A 16,565-nucleotide genomic window follows, 5' to 3' on the forward strand; every position below is an offset into this window, starting at 1 on the left:
GGAGTCTCGCGCCGTGTGTCTGAGGGTAACAATATATCTGTGGAGTGCACAAATTAATAGTGTTAAACCAGACATCCAACTTGTTATCTTACAGTGCCCTCTGCGAACCTGGCCCTTCTATTAAGCTCAGTGGTTACGATGCACTATCAAGGGGTAAATCATTGATGTGTTATCTCGAGCTGGAAGTGGAAATTGATAAAAACCAGAAATTGCCAAAATTAACTTTTTATAAAATGAAAAATTCTCTAAAATTTAAAAAATCAAAATTGTATACTTTTCACTTATACACCCAAAATAATCTAAATGTCCTGGTATACATGTTAAATGAATATATTCTATTTTAGTATTTGGTGAATGATACCTTGTAATACGAGAAAACTCGGCAATTTTGCTTAATAGAAAAAACCCGGCCGGATGCTCATATTTAAACGAAAAAGCTGGACATGTGCGGCGAAATCCGGACATCTGTTTTTCCTACGCTCATGTGTTCTCAAGAATATTGATGTTTTAGGAATTTGAATTTAGCGGTTTTACTTACGCCATCTATTCAGTAGAAATTGGTACTATATGTGCCACTAGCACTACGGGACTACGGCACTACCGCCACCACCGCCACTATTTGCGATTCGTTCAATCGGTTCAATTGAAACCTGGGAGAAGGGGTGTGGTGCGGGTGTAAGTGGTAGGGGTCTGATGCCAATTAAAATTAAATATTTCATCTGATTGAATGCTCTCGGAATCTGTGGAACGTCTGCGCTTGATTCAGTTGTCAAGTGTAAAGAGGTGAGAGAGTAATTTTTGACCGAGAACACTGAATCCGTTCCTTTTTTATGAATTTGATCGTCCAATAGTCTGTCTGTTATCTGGTAGTACACTTTCAGTTTCAGTCTTGCGCACGTTGCCCGACGGTTGTTCGCATATTCCATGATTATATTGAGAGCAGGGCCAGCACCTCCTCATCTATCTAGCGTTGAAGAAATCCGGAAGTCAATCAAAGGCGTTCTAGGAAAGATCTGGCGTGACATCCGTAGCTAGTTAGTTGATGTTCCATCAGTCTGTAAAATTTTACATATCAATCCATTTTTAATGACCTGTGTGAATTGAGGGGTAGATAATTTTCTGTGTAAGTGCAGTGGAAAGCCAGCGGAATGGGATTGATGCGGCAGGTTTTGGGCGAAAGTTTTGGCTTGTTTCGCCAGGTATTATTTCTAATGATTTATCGTATGCTAAAGATCATATTGATTGAATGTTATGTAATCTGAATCTGATTTCAATAGGTGAAATTGTCACGCCCACTTGGAATGAGAGTGAGAAATGCGTCCCTTGTTCGCAGTAAAGCTTTTGTAAATGGTATCTGGAAAGGCGCCGCTAGTGGCGAGGAATTTGCTGTTATCAATCCCGCTGATGGCGAAGCGATTGGAAGTGTTCCCAACATGAATGAAAATGATGCTCTTGAAGCTGTTGGGGCAGCTTATGATTCATTCCTTCAATGGCAGGAGACTACTGCAAAGGTAATTCGTCAAACGGTGAAACTGAGGGTTTTGTCTTAATCCATTTGGGAATTGCATTTCTTTTGACCATAAGTGCCTGTGGCATGGTGATTACCAAATTGACCATTCAATTGACCCATGTCTGCTTTATTTCATGTTAGGGATTTTTATTTTTTTATTCCTTCCCAGATAACACAAAACATGTAATACACCTGTAATACAGCTGTATTACATGCATTATACATGGTGTATAGCTGATGTATACATCTGTAATACAGCTGTATTACACGTGTAAAAGTAGCTCAAAAGTCCTGCCATACAGCTGTAATACACATGTATTACAGCTGTATTTTTCTGGAAAATACAGCTGTAATACACGTGTATTACAGCTGTATATGTACATATACAGCTAATATACATGTGTATTACAGCTGTATATGTACATATACACATGTATTACAGCTGTATATGTACATATACACGTGTATTACAGCTGTACATGTACATATACACATGTATGTAGCTGTATATCCTATGTATGGATACATCTAAATTATGTTTCTTGCTCAATAGTATTCATTAGCTGACCTCATTATCTTAAACATGCTGATTCCTCTAATATTAGCTGCTCTGGGAATTAAAAGAAGAATTTTCTCTGACTTAAAAATGCAGTCAATGGAAAAATTACTAATCTGACTAAACCTTACTTATGCTCTGTATTTCTAATTTCACTTGATCACACATCATCTTACCATAGCTACTCTAAGTAGCAGCTGTACTAGTTCAAATGCAGAGGCCCTCAATCTTCCTTGATAAAACGTGATGGCCCTCAAAACCTGAAGATCGAACATCATTGAGAATATAAAATGGACAGCCAGAAAAAAAATTTACAGAGTAGTAAAAAAGGAGGACCATATAGGATACCAGAGAGGAATAAAATGGATTGGAAAACCCCTGAGTGCATGAATAGCAAGATTGAAGGGAAAATGGGAACAGTTCTCAATGGAAAACATTTTATGAAGTTCACAGATAAAAGAAAGGGAAGTACATAGGATGAGTTATCAAGCAGTGAGGACTAGCACAGGGAAGAGTGGAGGTTAGGACAATGAAGTAGTCAATCCTAGCAATTCCTGACCAATGACAAAGTGAATGTCATGCTGGGAATCCTGAATTCCATGAGAAAGGAATGCATCCAATAACCATTTGTAATGCAAATTAAGAATATAGTGAAGACAAAAAATTCCTTCATTTAAAATTATCATTTAATGCACAATATGTACATCATTAAATATAACCGGAACTATACAAATTCTTTCATATAAAATTATCATTTAATGTACAATGTATGCATTATTAAATATCACGCAAATTGTGCATATTCTGTCATTCGAAAATTTTCAATTAATTTAAAGTTCATTATATACTGAAGTAGGTACATCATAAGAGTCTTGGCTTCCGGGCATTCCTCCGCATTGAGTTGTCCATAGGTGACGACAGTTTCTCCAGCCATCCTGCTGGCATCTTCAGGTCAGAAGTAGCAATGCATAAAATTGGGAACCTGCATTCGCAGCAACAACATGCAAGTGATCATGCAAATCAAATTTATTAATGTATACCAGTGGTAAACATAACTAATCACTAGAATATAGGATCAATGCAAAATGAAATGGCAGAAAATCCCCCTACAAGGAAGGATAAACACCATAAATGGATTTAGGAGTACAATATCCTAGGTTTATCACAACATGTCGCTAAGAAATGCCTTAAGAAGTTTTAATTGCACATGAAATCTCCAAAATATCATTACAACCATAATATTTTCACACAACACCACATCAGGTCTTGAATAAGTTATATCTAACCATTAACAATAAGCTTCCACCCTTCACAATCGCTATTTACATGGCATTTATAAAAGCACACTTAAACACATGGGCTTAATAAAAGGAAATCCATAAGTAAAACAATAAGTCCTAGAAAAATGTATATGAAAAATATACACTGACAATAATGTTTTGAAATTGAAATGATGTACGAAGAAATAATGAAAAACTCCTAGTTTTCCAAAGCCATATTTTTTTAATGACTCTAAATTTTAAGGCATGAATGGCACCGTCCTCTTTGATAATCACTGAAACCATTTTAAAAAAACCTAATTAACTGTAAAATTTCAAATCTTAAAATTAGTTACTAAGCTCGAATACGTACCACAAGTAATTATTCGGCCAAAGATGTTGAAATTTCAAGTACACAGGAGCAGACAGCAGCATCAGCCCTGGGCCACGACAAAATTTCGGTGTTGATGTATTTTTCAGTTTTAACCAGCCGAAGGAATGGAATCCTATTAATACAAAACTGGAATTAAAAAAATTGGAATGAATCAAGGAAAAGATTCTTCGCAAAAGCGACTCGTCGAGATTTTAATTGCATCTTAAAATTTAGCATTCATACTACTTCGAAATATGATAGTCAATCTTCTCATGAATAACACACAAATGAAGCAATGAAAAGCGAAGTTTCATCCATTAATATGTATCGGGATATGCAGATTCTAGTCAAAAAACGTAATTGCCTTTATTTGTTGCAAATGACCGTAAGATTACTTCATACCGGCATTGACACAAACAAATATTTTTATTGAATATAAAAGTAGCATCATTAAAGTGATTGTTACACTTTCTGGTACTTAGTAAACACTACGACAATCATCTCAGCAACCCAGACTAAATATTGTATTTTAATCACAAAATTTCACACATTCCATTGATGAATAGAAAACAAAGAAGCATTAAAACACTCGTCAAGAACCTCGCCGGATAATCTGAACCGGAATACATTTTTTTAAATTACTACTTGTGCATAGTTCAAACCAAATGATTGAAATACGTGGATCAACACTATTTAAAATTTAAGGTAATTGTATTCAAGGAACCATTATGTGTAGAAAAACTTACCTCACGCAAGCGGGAAGACGTTGTCGGGTGCCACTTGTCCCTTCGGCATATTTGAAGCCATTTCGCTCTTCTCTCAGCATTTTGAGGGAAAATAAAATTTTTAAACACGTCCTTGGTGCTAATGGAGCAATTAGGAGCCGAGCTACAACATATTGTGCCGTATTTCTTCTACAATTAACGGAAAATCTTGCCGAGCAACAGCCGGCCACATTTACTTTCACAACGTAAACAACGAGTGCGGAGAAAAAAAAGAGGAATCTGTCTAATAATATGGCGATTGAGCGCAGGAGGCCAGCATAGTACGTTAAGCATATTAATTAACAACAAAACATTACCATCAGCGTTCATATTTAAATATGGGTTCCAAAAAGGGTACCGGCATTACAAATACAATTATAGATCGAAAATAAATCCTATCATGAAATGATTATTACCTGAATATTTGTTCAAGAATATTAGAGGCGATGATGACTTCATACTCGTGTAATTCAGCTGTATTTGTACATATGTAAAAATACACATGTAATACAACTGTAATACAGCTGTATAAATACATATGTATAATTGGTGTATACGTACAGCTGTATTACACATGTACATTATTTCCACATGTAGAAATACACGAAAAATACACGTGTAATACAGCTGTATAGATACATATGTATAACTGGTGTATTCTTACAGCTGTATTACATGTGTATCATTTCCACATGTAAAAATACGCGAGTAATACATGTGTAATACAGCTGTATAGATACATATGTATAACTGGTGTATTCTTACAGCTGTATTACAGAAGTGTGTGTTATCTGGGTTGTGGCTGTGCGTACAAACATTTCAAGGGATGGTTGAATTGGAAATAAACATTACTGCTTTCAATTCGGACACAAACATATTTTGTATAAAGCAGCTGATAGTATAATTAAGGGTTAGTTTAAGGAGGTGGACGATAGAACTGTAGACATAAGGCTGAGGTGACATGATCATAATATTTAATATAATCACCTAGAATTTAACGAAAGAAGAGAGAATACATGTATCACTCTGGCATCCATCTATTATCTCTTGACAGCTAATTATCAACCTGAGACATCCAAGACTAGTAGTTGCAGCTCTCCCGACAATGACTGATTTAAATATTCTTATTGCCTGAGAAATTGTCACGCCTTATTGTAAATGCCCAGCTAGCACAGATTTTGCCGTATCTCTAAATACGAGGATATTATACATATATGCCGTGACGAAACCTATCTGGATGCAGAGATAAAGTATGAAGAATCCACTCCGTATTTGGGGATAAATTGGAGATGAATGTCCACATAGCTGGAGATACACCTATCCTTACGCCGTAATTGCCGGTAGGTGGCGGCTGTTTCACGTACAATCGCTGCGCCACCACACGAGATTCATGAGAATTACGTGAAAATAATGTGAATACATAAATTGGCTTTCGATGAGGAAAGATTCAATGCATTATATTTCGTCATTGCATTTTATTATAATGTAGTATCCCATATAGCATCAAACATGCCAGAGACATCTCACGAGGCATATATGACCACTCAGAGAGGTCTCTATGCATATATAAGATCATGTATCGTGAGATGCCTCTGAGATATTTGATGCTATATGGGATACTGCAATATAATAACAGAAATGATGAAATATAATGCACTGAATCTCCCACCATCGAAAGTCAACGCCGCATTAGTCTTCACAATAAGGTTTTTTAAACTAAGTTACACATTCACACAAGCTTAGGTACATACCAAAAAATCCGATAGAAGAAGGTCGAAAATAAAACGATTGCTCTAAAAACGATATATTTAATAAATAATTCATCTTCAAACGATATACATTGCACTAGAACACGGAGCAATCTTCATAGCTTCATCGGTAAACCATAAATCTTACTGTTGAAGTCCATTCTAGCCTTATCACATTATAGCAAAGACTGCGGTGAAGTACCTTACGAATGGTTTTTAAAAGCACAAATTCGTAATCCATTATCGTTAGGTACCATAGAAATTGACATTTGCAATCACTAATATCTCACATTCGTTATCAATCACAGCACTGTCTATAATTCATTCATATCCATGACAATCCAGATTGTTTTGCTTTATTCATCAAAAATCTTAATACACCTGTGCGTACCGGCGTAGCCCACATCGAACCTAGGGACACAAGAACGATGCTTTGGTCGGATTATCACTTTACTGCGTAGATGTATTGTTTTTACTCACAAACACCACTATACACAACAACACAAATGTAAAAACGAAGCCACTAATGGCGTTAACGGTAATGGAGGACATCAGCGCCACTATGCGGCCAATTTTAGCGATATGGTACTGTGACAACCCCTCCCCAAATGCTTGAAATCGCGGGGGAAAAAGGGATAATAAACGTGGAAGATAAGCTTATCCCCACAATATCTGATTTCTCCAAGGATAAGTTCAAATCTGTGCTAGCTGGGTGTATATTTTTCTGGGCAAAACAGAGTACGATCCAGTTGTGTGCACAGGTGTGAATTAACACCAAGGATGAAACTTGTCATAAAAAATCATTAGGTGTAGTGGGGATTTGAACCTAGATCTCCCAATCAATGGTCAGGTATGCTTCCTTCACAGAGCCATCTTTTTGCTGGATGAATCTCAGATTGGGTTTACCGAGCCAGGTGTTGACATCTCAAAGCCATACTGTAGTGAAGGGTACATATGAGGCACAGTGGGTTTGGCAGTGTAAATGACCAGCAATTGGAAGATCCAGGTTCAAATCGTGGTTGAGCCAAATGATTTTCTTCATTGTGAATTTCACCCTTGGTGTTTAATGTACTAGACATAATATGTTATGTAATTTTATGGGTACGTGTTTAACAAGTATCTGTGAAATACTTAAAGGAGTACATATACAGTAGATTCCGTTTAATGGGTCCACCGGTTACTTGGGGCAGCCGCTTGATTGGGGCAGATCTTGAAGAATAGAACCCAATAGAGGTATATCCCCTAGTATTCTCTGCTTAATTGGGACAGCATGCCGCTTTATTGGGGCATGAGTCGGCGACATAGACTCTATACTCGCGATGAAATTAAAATTTTCTTTCAGAATACTATTTTGCTTTCTTTTCCTCCTTTGATTTACTCTTATTTTTCACAAATGTTCCTATTCTTGCCAGTGGTGGCTGGTGGTAATTTATCTAGGGTGTGCATTAGAGCAGTTATAGGATGATTTAATTATATTATGTTAATACTAATCCATGAGCATCATATTTCGTCTTAATAGAATACATAGCAAGCAAAACATATCACTGGTATATTCTACCCTTAAAATTGCATGAACAGAAATAATATTAGCATGCATTAAAATAATTATTCTAAACACACCTTTACAAGTGGCGGTAGGTGAAATTCATTCTCCTTTCCTTACACCCTATGAGGAAGTAGTGCAGAAAACGGCCATACAGATGACTCTGTACACGGACTAGGATCCTGGGCGCAGGTAGTGTAGGTGGCGGCTACACCGCTACACTAGCTGAGAGTCACTCACCAAAAATATGCGCGTGCGCACTCGCATCGTTTTGAGTCTGCTCCCATCACCCATTTGAACTGTACATACCCCCGCTTACTTCGTCCCGCCAGAGCACCCTCAAGCGATCACATAGACCGAAAATGCGCCCGGCGCGATGCCACGGGATCGCACACTTGTAGAGAGGTGAATTCGAAAAGGAGATAGCTGTAGCGTTCGGAGCTTCATGTTTCTTGCATATGCAAACAGGATTTTTATCCTTCTCGTTGCAAAAGAATAGTTTTCTTTTATAATTCATTCATCTTTGGGTGTGCACTTGCTAACATGCGTATATGCACGCGCCGCCACTGATTCTTGCCCTGTTTTGAAAGCTCTTGTTGTTATAATATCCGCAAGAGGATAGGACTTTTCTTTAATAGGACTTAGTAAAAGACATTCATTCAGCATTGCCCGAGGCTGTGAAAAATATTTTTAACTAAATTGTTGTAATTCTTAAAAATGATAATAAATTAACTAAAATCTCTGATTTATTAATCAAATTAATAGTTTAATAAACTTATGTTGCATTATAAACATTCTTTAGTCTTCTTTCTATCATTTCAATGTTTGTTTATGCCCATATACAGGATAGTTCACCTAATTGGGGCAAAGTGCACAAGTCCCAATATATATTATATCCCAATGTTATGATATGTCCCAATTAACCGGAATCTACTGTATTTAAAATAAGGAACACGCTATTTCATGCTATTATATGCATATAAACATACACATGAATATATGCAGCACACTCCCGATTATCTGGGATAATGATGGGGATAAATGGCACGAACAATCGGAAAACACAGATAATCCAAACTTTCACTTTAATGTCTTATTTTCATAATTTACGTAAATCAAACAATATAGTATTATTAATGCAGTTATTCTGTTAATATAGAGTGCTTCCCGGATTCATTGAGAGCTTTCTTCACCAGTCCGCGATCTTTTTAGCGGTAATAACAAAGTTGTACTCATATTATCAAGGCTCCATGTAGGAACTGGTTTCGTAAATCACGCATTGGCGGCTGCGTGATCACAGATAAGGAAAAGTGATTTATACAAATGCTTCAAAAGCACTGCTCAACGTCGGAAACAACACTTTCAGGCACCACGCTAGGTAGCCGAGTCTCGCACAAGTTGCCACAGAGCGTGATCGCACACTGCAAGGCTTAGAAAGCAGGAACACAGAGCTCCCGTGAATGCAGCTTGCGCTGTTTCACTTTACGAAGGGGATTCTAATGGAAATAATAAGCCCGGTGTATCCTAGCATTCAAATGGAGTGATTCCGGTGATTTTGCGTCGGATTTCACTTTTTATAAAGATCGCAGAAATTATTGAGGGAGTGTGAAAATCATGCACAAATAATCCGCAACCCGTATGAACTGCAGCCGGATAATCGGGAGTCTGCTGTACTCCTGAAACATTATAATAACAGGCTATTTATCTGACTCTCATTTATGAATGTACATATTGCCAAAATGAGAGTAGTGGAAGACATTGTGTTGCAGCAATTGCAAAATGGATGCCTTGAATCTCTCTTGACGTTGTGTTAAAACATGGAACATGATTCCAGCAAAGTCGCTGTTGAAACGCAGTGAAATTTTATGTTGGGACACTCTTGGAATTCTCCCTTGAGATTCCCTTGCAATATTATGTTCAGACTCCTGAAATATTAAGAAATAAAATATTTGACCAGTTCATAATTAACTAACTTTATTCCCTTTGTATGTAACATTTATTCCATCTTTGGATCTTTGAGGTAGATATTAATGGAAGATTAACTTTGGGCATATTGACTAAGAATATTAGTTTATGATGAATGACTTACCCTCAGTAAACAATTCTACTTGGGAATTATGGTTCACAGAGGAAGTACTGATTTGAAATCTTATTTTAATACTCTTTTTTGAGCTGTAGAAGATTGGTTAAGATGTAATGAGGTAGAAACTAAACCTAACTAACCATTATGGAAGTATTTGACATACTTATCATAACTTATGAGAGTTAGATCAGTTAGTAACCTTATCATAGAGATAGAAACATTTTTGACTGGTGTGGGACAAAGTCAAAGGTGAACAAAGCCACCTTAATTGATGGTATTGTGAACATTTGCAGGGAAAGAAAGTTGTTGGGAGAATCAGAAGGCAAATGAATAAAAGGATTGAGTAGGTGTAAGGAACAAGGGTATTTTTAAGTCTGTGACGGGCGTGGTGACGTTGTTTTAGCAAGTTCAATAGAGCCCCTACTGGAAATTTTTCCAGCTGTGTCAGTTGCCTACCAGCTTTTTGAAATATCTTGCATAACTGCTATTTGCCCACTGAAAATTCTATTGAATTCAGGAGCTTACTGAACATTCTGCTGCACACCTCAGTGTACAATTAGTAACAGAAGAAAACAGCATATGTGGCGGGTACCAGCAGTGGCGTAACTATGGGGGGATGAGGGGTTTGATCCCCCCCCCAAAGCCTCGAAGAGAATAAAAATATTTGAAACTATTGTCAAGTTTTGGCATATAAAAAATTTCTCCCAGCCTGGAGTGTGACCCCAAGAAAACCGGGTCTTACCTACTCTGCTGAAATGAAGAATAACCTTATTAATTCCTCAGATCATGTCTATGTGAGCATTTCTGCAGAACCTCCAGGAGACGGGGGTCTCACCCCAGGCTCCTCCATCCCCCAAAGCATATTCCTAGTTATGCCATTGGGTACCAGCATTATCTGAGAGGTTATATAAAATAAGTACATATTGCCTCCAAAACTGGAACAAGATAGATTTGTCATTAAGAAAAATGTATTAGAATACGTAGATAACAAATATTTAGGAATTAGATTCATCAAAAGTTAGATTATGATATTTTTTTGCAACAATATGTTGTCTTAAGGCAGACACAGTTCAATCAGAATTCACAAATATGTACTTTCATAGTCTACAACCTACCACACTAGAAACATATTCTTTCTTCTTATTTTCATTTTAATCGATGTATTGACATCTTAGACAATTTTAATTGTAAGCTTTATTTACAGAGCATGAATGATCCATGGCAATGCTGCTGAAATGAAGAATAACCTTATTAATTCCCCAGATCATGTCTATGTAAGCATTTCTGCTGGCATGATACATACATATTATATTTGGATGGAGAGCAGAATAGCTGAATGCTGATAACTATATAAGCTTAATTTTGAGCCAAAAATGCTTAAGCAATCAATGTTTTTATATTAATACGGCCATTTTCAAAACAGAAACAGGAATACAGTGAAGATTAGCTATATGTTGTGCTGGGAGGAGGGGGGGTTTTGGTTGGGTTGGTGAGTGAGGGGCAATGGACAAAAGTTAGAGAGAGTGAGTGAGGTGCTCCGGGCGAGTGCGGCATTGGTGAGGGGAGATTGGATGATCTTGGGCACCTGGATGGGGAATGGGGAAAAGAGAGGAAGGGGGAATTATTATGTGTGGAGGCTCGCTGCGATGATTGGCGTACATGAAAAAACGAGAGCTTACAACATAGATTTTGAGTTTGACAGAATATTTAATGCAGAAAAGTGGAAAATACGCATAAAACACATGAAATCATTCAATATCTTTCTCTGCTTTGAACATCAAACTTGGCGGTGATAATAACCAAAATGATTAAATTGGCAAAACAATGACCAATTGATGAAAGGAAAACCAGAAGCTTCCCTTCCAATCAGTCTTTGGCGTGGTTTCTCACTGTGACATGAACACCCAAAAATGAATTTACCTGAAGAAGACATTAACCTTAAGCACACCCTGTCCTAAAATACTGTAGCACACGCAATCACTCGAAGAAGGGGGAAAAGGAGGATGGAAATCAAAATGCAATAAACAAAAATGCGATGGCTCTTCAACACAGGGATGGGGCTTTCCTCAGTTCTCAGGGGGATTCTGGATTTCTTCAGCAACACTAGATCGGGGCTGTAAGTCAAGGTTCTTCTTTATTTGGGGGACATAATTCAGGATTTTGGTTCTACTTATCAAGTTTTCCTGCTTTCGTTCCCAGCTGAGGGATTACCTCCTCGGATGGCCCCTTTTTGGGGGTCACTGCACCCTCTGCACACTGTGGGCTGAGAGAATACTCAGTAGGATGATGTGGGTTGACCTTATTGGCGATGGAAATCTACCGTTCATTCTCCCGTTTCCTTTTTCTGCCTGTTTCCTCCTTTCTGGTCCAAACTCCTAAGTCTCCAGATCCTCTCTCTCTCTCTCTCCTCAGACCACTATTTAAAGAGGGGCTTGCCCTGACAAAATGGCAGAGCCTCTGGCAGTGTGACGAGGCCAGGGTTGGTATATCTTTATCAGCTGGTGATTACCAAGGTTTTATACCCCAAAGAGGTTTGGTTTTCTGGGGGTGTGGAAGGTGGGAAAAAATTGGGAAAGAGGCCTATCTATTGAGGCACATCACCACGGGGGAGGGGGTTGAAGTATGTACGTTTTATCTGTTTGGGGGAATCAGGTGGTTGTAGGCCACCTCACACCATCACTGCTCGGTGGGTGGGGTGGGAGAGGAGTAGACTTTTCTCTCTTTGGGGAAGGCGTATTTGTAAAGTCACACAATGGGAGAACCCCTAAATCGGGAGGCTATTGTGCGAAAAATCCACAGAGAAAAAATCATTCGCCTTGACCGGGATTCGAACCCGGATCCCTCGATTTCCGGCCGAGTGCTTTAGCCAGTTAAGCTACCGAGGCGTCATTCATCCCTGTGGAAATTTGTGGACTATACCGGACAAGGTGGTATGGACTGCTCAGCAGTCCATACCACCTTGTCCGGTATAGTCCACAAATTTCCAGCTCAGCAGTCCATACCACCTTGTCCGGTATAGTCCACAAATTTCCACAGGGATGAATGACGCCTCGGTAGCTTAACTGGCTAAAGCACTCGGCCGGAAATCGAGGGATCCGGGTTCGAATCCCGGTCAAGGCGAATGATTTTTTCTCTGTGGATTTTTCGCACAATTGTGCATTGCGGGTGACTCCCGTAAAAGTTATCACCGTGGCTAGTCCCGGTATACTTAAATTCGGGAGGCTATGTGAATTTTGCACAGAACACAGGCTAGTAGTTGCCAACACCTTGTTCAAAAATCCCATGCGAAGAAGATACTTGTGGAAAATGCCAGGAGACCTCAGAAGATTCCTAATTGACTACATTCTAGTGAAAAAAAAAGGTTCAGAAACCAACTAAAGGACTGCAGAAGCTACCCCGGGGCAGATATCAATAGTGACCATAGCTTAGTTATAATGAAATGCCACATGCATTTTTAAAAAATGAAGAAAGACGTGAAAATCATATGGCCAGTTGAAAAACTGAAGGAGGTTCAGCATCAACTGGCTTTTAAAGGAGGTATAGAAAAGAGAATAGGGGAGGATACAACTAATAAATCAGTGGAAGAGTTGGAAAACTATCAGAAGTGGTCTGCAAGGGAATAAGAAATGAGATATGTGGTGAAGCGAGGAAGGCTAGAGAAGTGTGGTGAAAAATATTCATTAAGGCATTCAGAACAATCTTCTGCATGAAAAAATAGAGGCTACCTATAGTTTAATGGGAAACCACTTTAAGGAAAGGTTGTAAGATGCCATGTCCTAAGGTACAAAAATCGAGAACTAATGTTTCAAAAGGAAGACAAAGTGAAGAGATGGATAGAATATTTGGATAAGTTGTATAACGGAAACAACCTAATACCAAAAGCTATCAAAAATGTAAGGGAAGTAGATAAAAATGACATATGAGCCCCAATTTTTAGATCAGAATTTGATGTGGCAGTCGGAGACCTGTGGATGACTGAAGCATTTGGAATTAATGGTACTATTCCATTCCAGCTAATTATAGATGCTGGAGAAAATATGTTGAACCAGCTGTACAGAATCATAGGTGTAATGTATTCAACAGGTGAGGTACCAAAGGACTTCAGAAGGAACATTATATTCCCAAAAGCAAAAGAGCAGAGAACTGTGAAGATTTGGACCATAGGCGTGATAACACGTGTCGAAGATACTGACAAGGATTGCCTATAGAATGATAGAACAAAGAGCAGAAGAGTACTTGGATGAGGACCAATTTGTATTCAGAAAAAGCAAAGGCTCAATGGAAGTAATATTGGCTCTTAGGTTACTCCTAGAGAAGAGAATGGAAAAGAATAAGCCAACTTTCTTTGCATTCGTGGACTTAGAGAAGGCATTTGGCAACCTGGATTGGAACACAATGGTGGGAATCCTGAAAGAAATTGGAGTTCTTTACAATGACTGGAGAATCATCCACAGTTTATACCAGTGGCGTATATATGAGGGGGATAAGGGGATAGATCCCCCCCAAAGCCTCGGGGAAATTTAAAAAATATTTAAAGCTATTATCTAGTTTTGACATGTAATAACTGCATCTGCTTTAAGTTAAATCTGTAGTGCCAAAATGATGTAAAATGTATTTCCAGGCATGTCATTTCTCTAAAATTTTCCCGGACACTGTTGCCTGGGGGTGGCTACACCAGGCCATCCCACCCCCCCCCCCCCCCAGAGCTTATTAAGCCTAGTTACGCTACTGATTTATACAAAAACCAAGTAGTGTAATTCGCCATGGTTCTCTTGTCCATAAGGAAAATCACGCATAAAAAAGGATGAACTCACATGTCGGAACAATCACACTTTTATTGTTACTTCATTCACGTACCTACATTGACTGCCCCAAGGAGCTATTGTCCCTCTCGTCAGCACTTCTGTTATTGGATCGGATGCATGGCAAGATCCTGTTCACAGCATGTCTTTGTAGGGGGTTGGGTGGTTGGGAACATGGGAAAAGAAAAAAAAGAAGGAAGCGCTGACTTTGGATGAGAACGGAAATGAGGCAAGGAATATGACAGCCACCTCTTACAGTAACGGTGATAAAATCAGGACCTAGCTGTGAAGAAGCAAAAATTAGGAAAGGAGTGAGACAAGGCTGTGCCTTGTCACCCGTAATTTTCTACATTTACATCAAGAAAGCCAGTAAAGAAATCTAAGAAAAGGCCTTGGGAGTGAAAAAAAATTAGCATTCCAAGAATTACCTAGAACATAGCCGTCATAGTGGAGATGAAGAAGGATTTGAAAAATATTCTAGTTAATATAGGTAAGGTAATGGGTAAATATCAACTGAAAATAAACACAAAGAAAACTAAATACATATTTGTATGCAGCGGAAGAGAAGTAGTCAAGACTAGCATTAAAATAGGGAAGCGAACACTGGTGGAGGTGGATGAATTCTGCTATTTGGGAAGCAGGATCACTAGTGAGGGGAGAAGCAAGAAAGAAACTATCAGCAGAATATCCCAAGCGAAGAGAGCATTCCACCGAAAGAGAGACCAGCTTACAGCGGGAAACAAATGTGGAAGCAAGGAAAGAATTTATAAGAACCTACATTTGGAGTGTGCTCCTGTATGGAAGTGGGGCATTTACAATGTCAGCAGTGGAGAAAGCAAGGATAGAGGCCTTTGAAATGTGGTGCCACGGGAGAATGAGGAGGATCAAATGGATCGACTGAGCTAGTAATGGGGAAGTCCTAAGGAGAGTAGAGAAGCCTCATGAAAACCTTAATGAGAAGACGGAACAACCTTATAGGCCACATCTTGAGACATGATGGCCTAATGAAGACAATCGTTGAGGGATAAGTGGATGGCAAGAACAGCAAAGGAAGACCTTGAAAAAAAAATACATGGAACAGGTAGAGGAGGATGTGAAAGAGAAGACGTACGTAGGTGAGAAAAGATTAGCTGATAGGAGAACTGAGTGGAGAGCTTTGTCAAACCAATCTTAGGATTACTGACCAGTGATGATGACTCTCAAATTACACGTTATGCAAAGGATTATAAAAATTAAAAGGCAAAATGGTACGCCATGACAATACAGATGGCCATTTGCTTGAAATGGAGAAAAAAAAACAACTAAATTCACTAATATAAAATGTAATTCCTTAAAAATATTCTGGTTAATATGGGTAAGGTAATGGGTAAATATCAGCTAAAAGTAAGCACAAAGAAAACCAAGGTATCAGTATGTAGCTGCAGAGAAGAAGTCAATACTAACATTAAAATAGGGAAACAAAAACTGGAAGAGGTGAATGAATTCTGTGATTAAGGGAACAGGATAACTAGTGATGGAAGAAGCACGAAAGAAATTGTCAACAGAATAACCCAGGCGAAGAGAGCATTCCACCGAAAGAAATATCTACTTACAGCAGGAAATTTAAAACATGGAAGGAAGGAAACTGTTCAGCAGAAGTTAAATTTAGAGTATGCTTGTATACAAAAGTGAGGCATGAAAATTCGGGTAAGCAATGGGTTAATGAAACCTATTTAAGATTGGGACAAGAATGGTTTCCCTCCCACTCTCTTGAGAACGCTCCCAGTACGAGGAGTGAAACCTCAAGCAGATAATTTTTCCTACACAGCATTTACCGAAAGCAACCACCAACCTTCAAGATATGTTACTGAAGAATAATGAGGGTCAAATGGGTCCACTGAGTAAGAAATGAGGAAGTCCTAAGAAGAGTAGGAGAGAAGAGAAGCTT

General features: G+C 38.5%; 1 protein-coding gene and 1 long non-coding RNA gene across 3 annotated transcripts in view; one reads left to right on the forward strand and one right to left on the reverse strand.

The window, feature by feature from the left end:
- The first annotated feature begins 647 nt into the window (after window positions 1-647).
- The window catches only part of LOC124170560 (succinate-semialdehyde dehydrogenase, mitochondrial), a 36,581-nt gene continuing 20,663 nt past the window's right edge, over window positions 648-16,565 (forward strand). The window contains exons 1-3 of one of the 2 annotated variants that reach the window (XM_046549360.1): window positions 648-783; window positions 871-1,199; window positions 1,278-1,511. In XM_046549360.1, coding sequence (XP_046405316.1) covers window positions 1,149-1,199; window positions 1,278-1,511 — 285 coding nt within the window. In that variant the 5' untranslated portion in view covers window positions 648-783; window positions 871-1,148. The remainder of the gene's footprint in view (window positions 784-870; window positions 1,200-1,277; window positions 1,512-16,565) is intronic. The other variant, XM_046549361.1, reaches the window with a different exon arrangement.
- LOC124170561 lies at window positions 2,735-4,278 on the reverse strand. The gene is made up of 2 exons (XR_006867509.1): window positions 3,699-4,278; window positions 2,735-3,048 (listed from the first exon to the last, which is right to left on the reverse strand). It is a non-coding gene; the product is annotated as an uncharacterized LOC124170561 (long non-coding RNA).

This window comes from Ischnura elegans, chromosome X (genome assembly GCF_921293095.1).
Source record: "Ischnura elegans chromosome X, ioIscEleg1.1, whole genome shotgun sequence".
NCBI classification, from domain to species: Eukaryota; Metazoa; Arthropoda; class Insecta; order Odonata; family Coenagrionidae; genus Ischnura; species Ischnura elegans.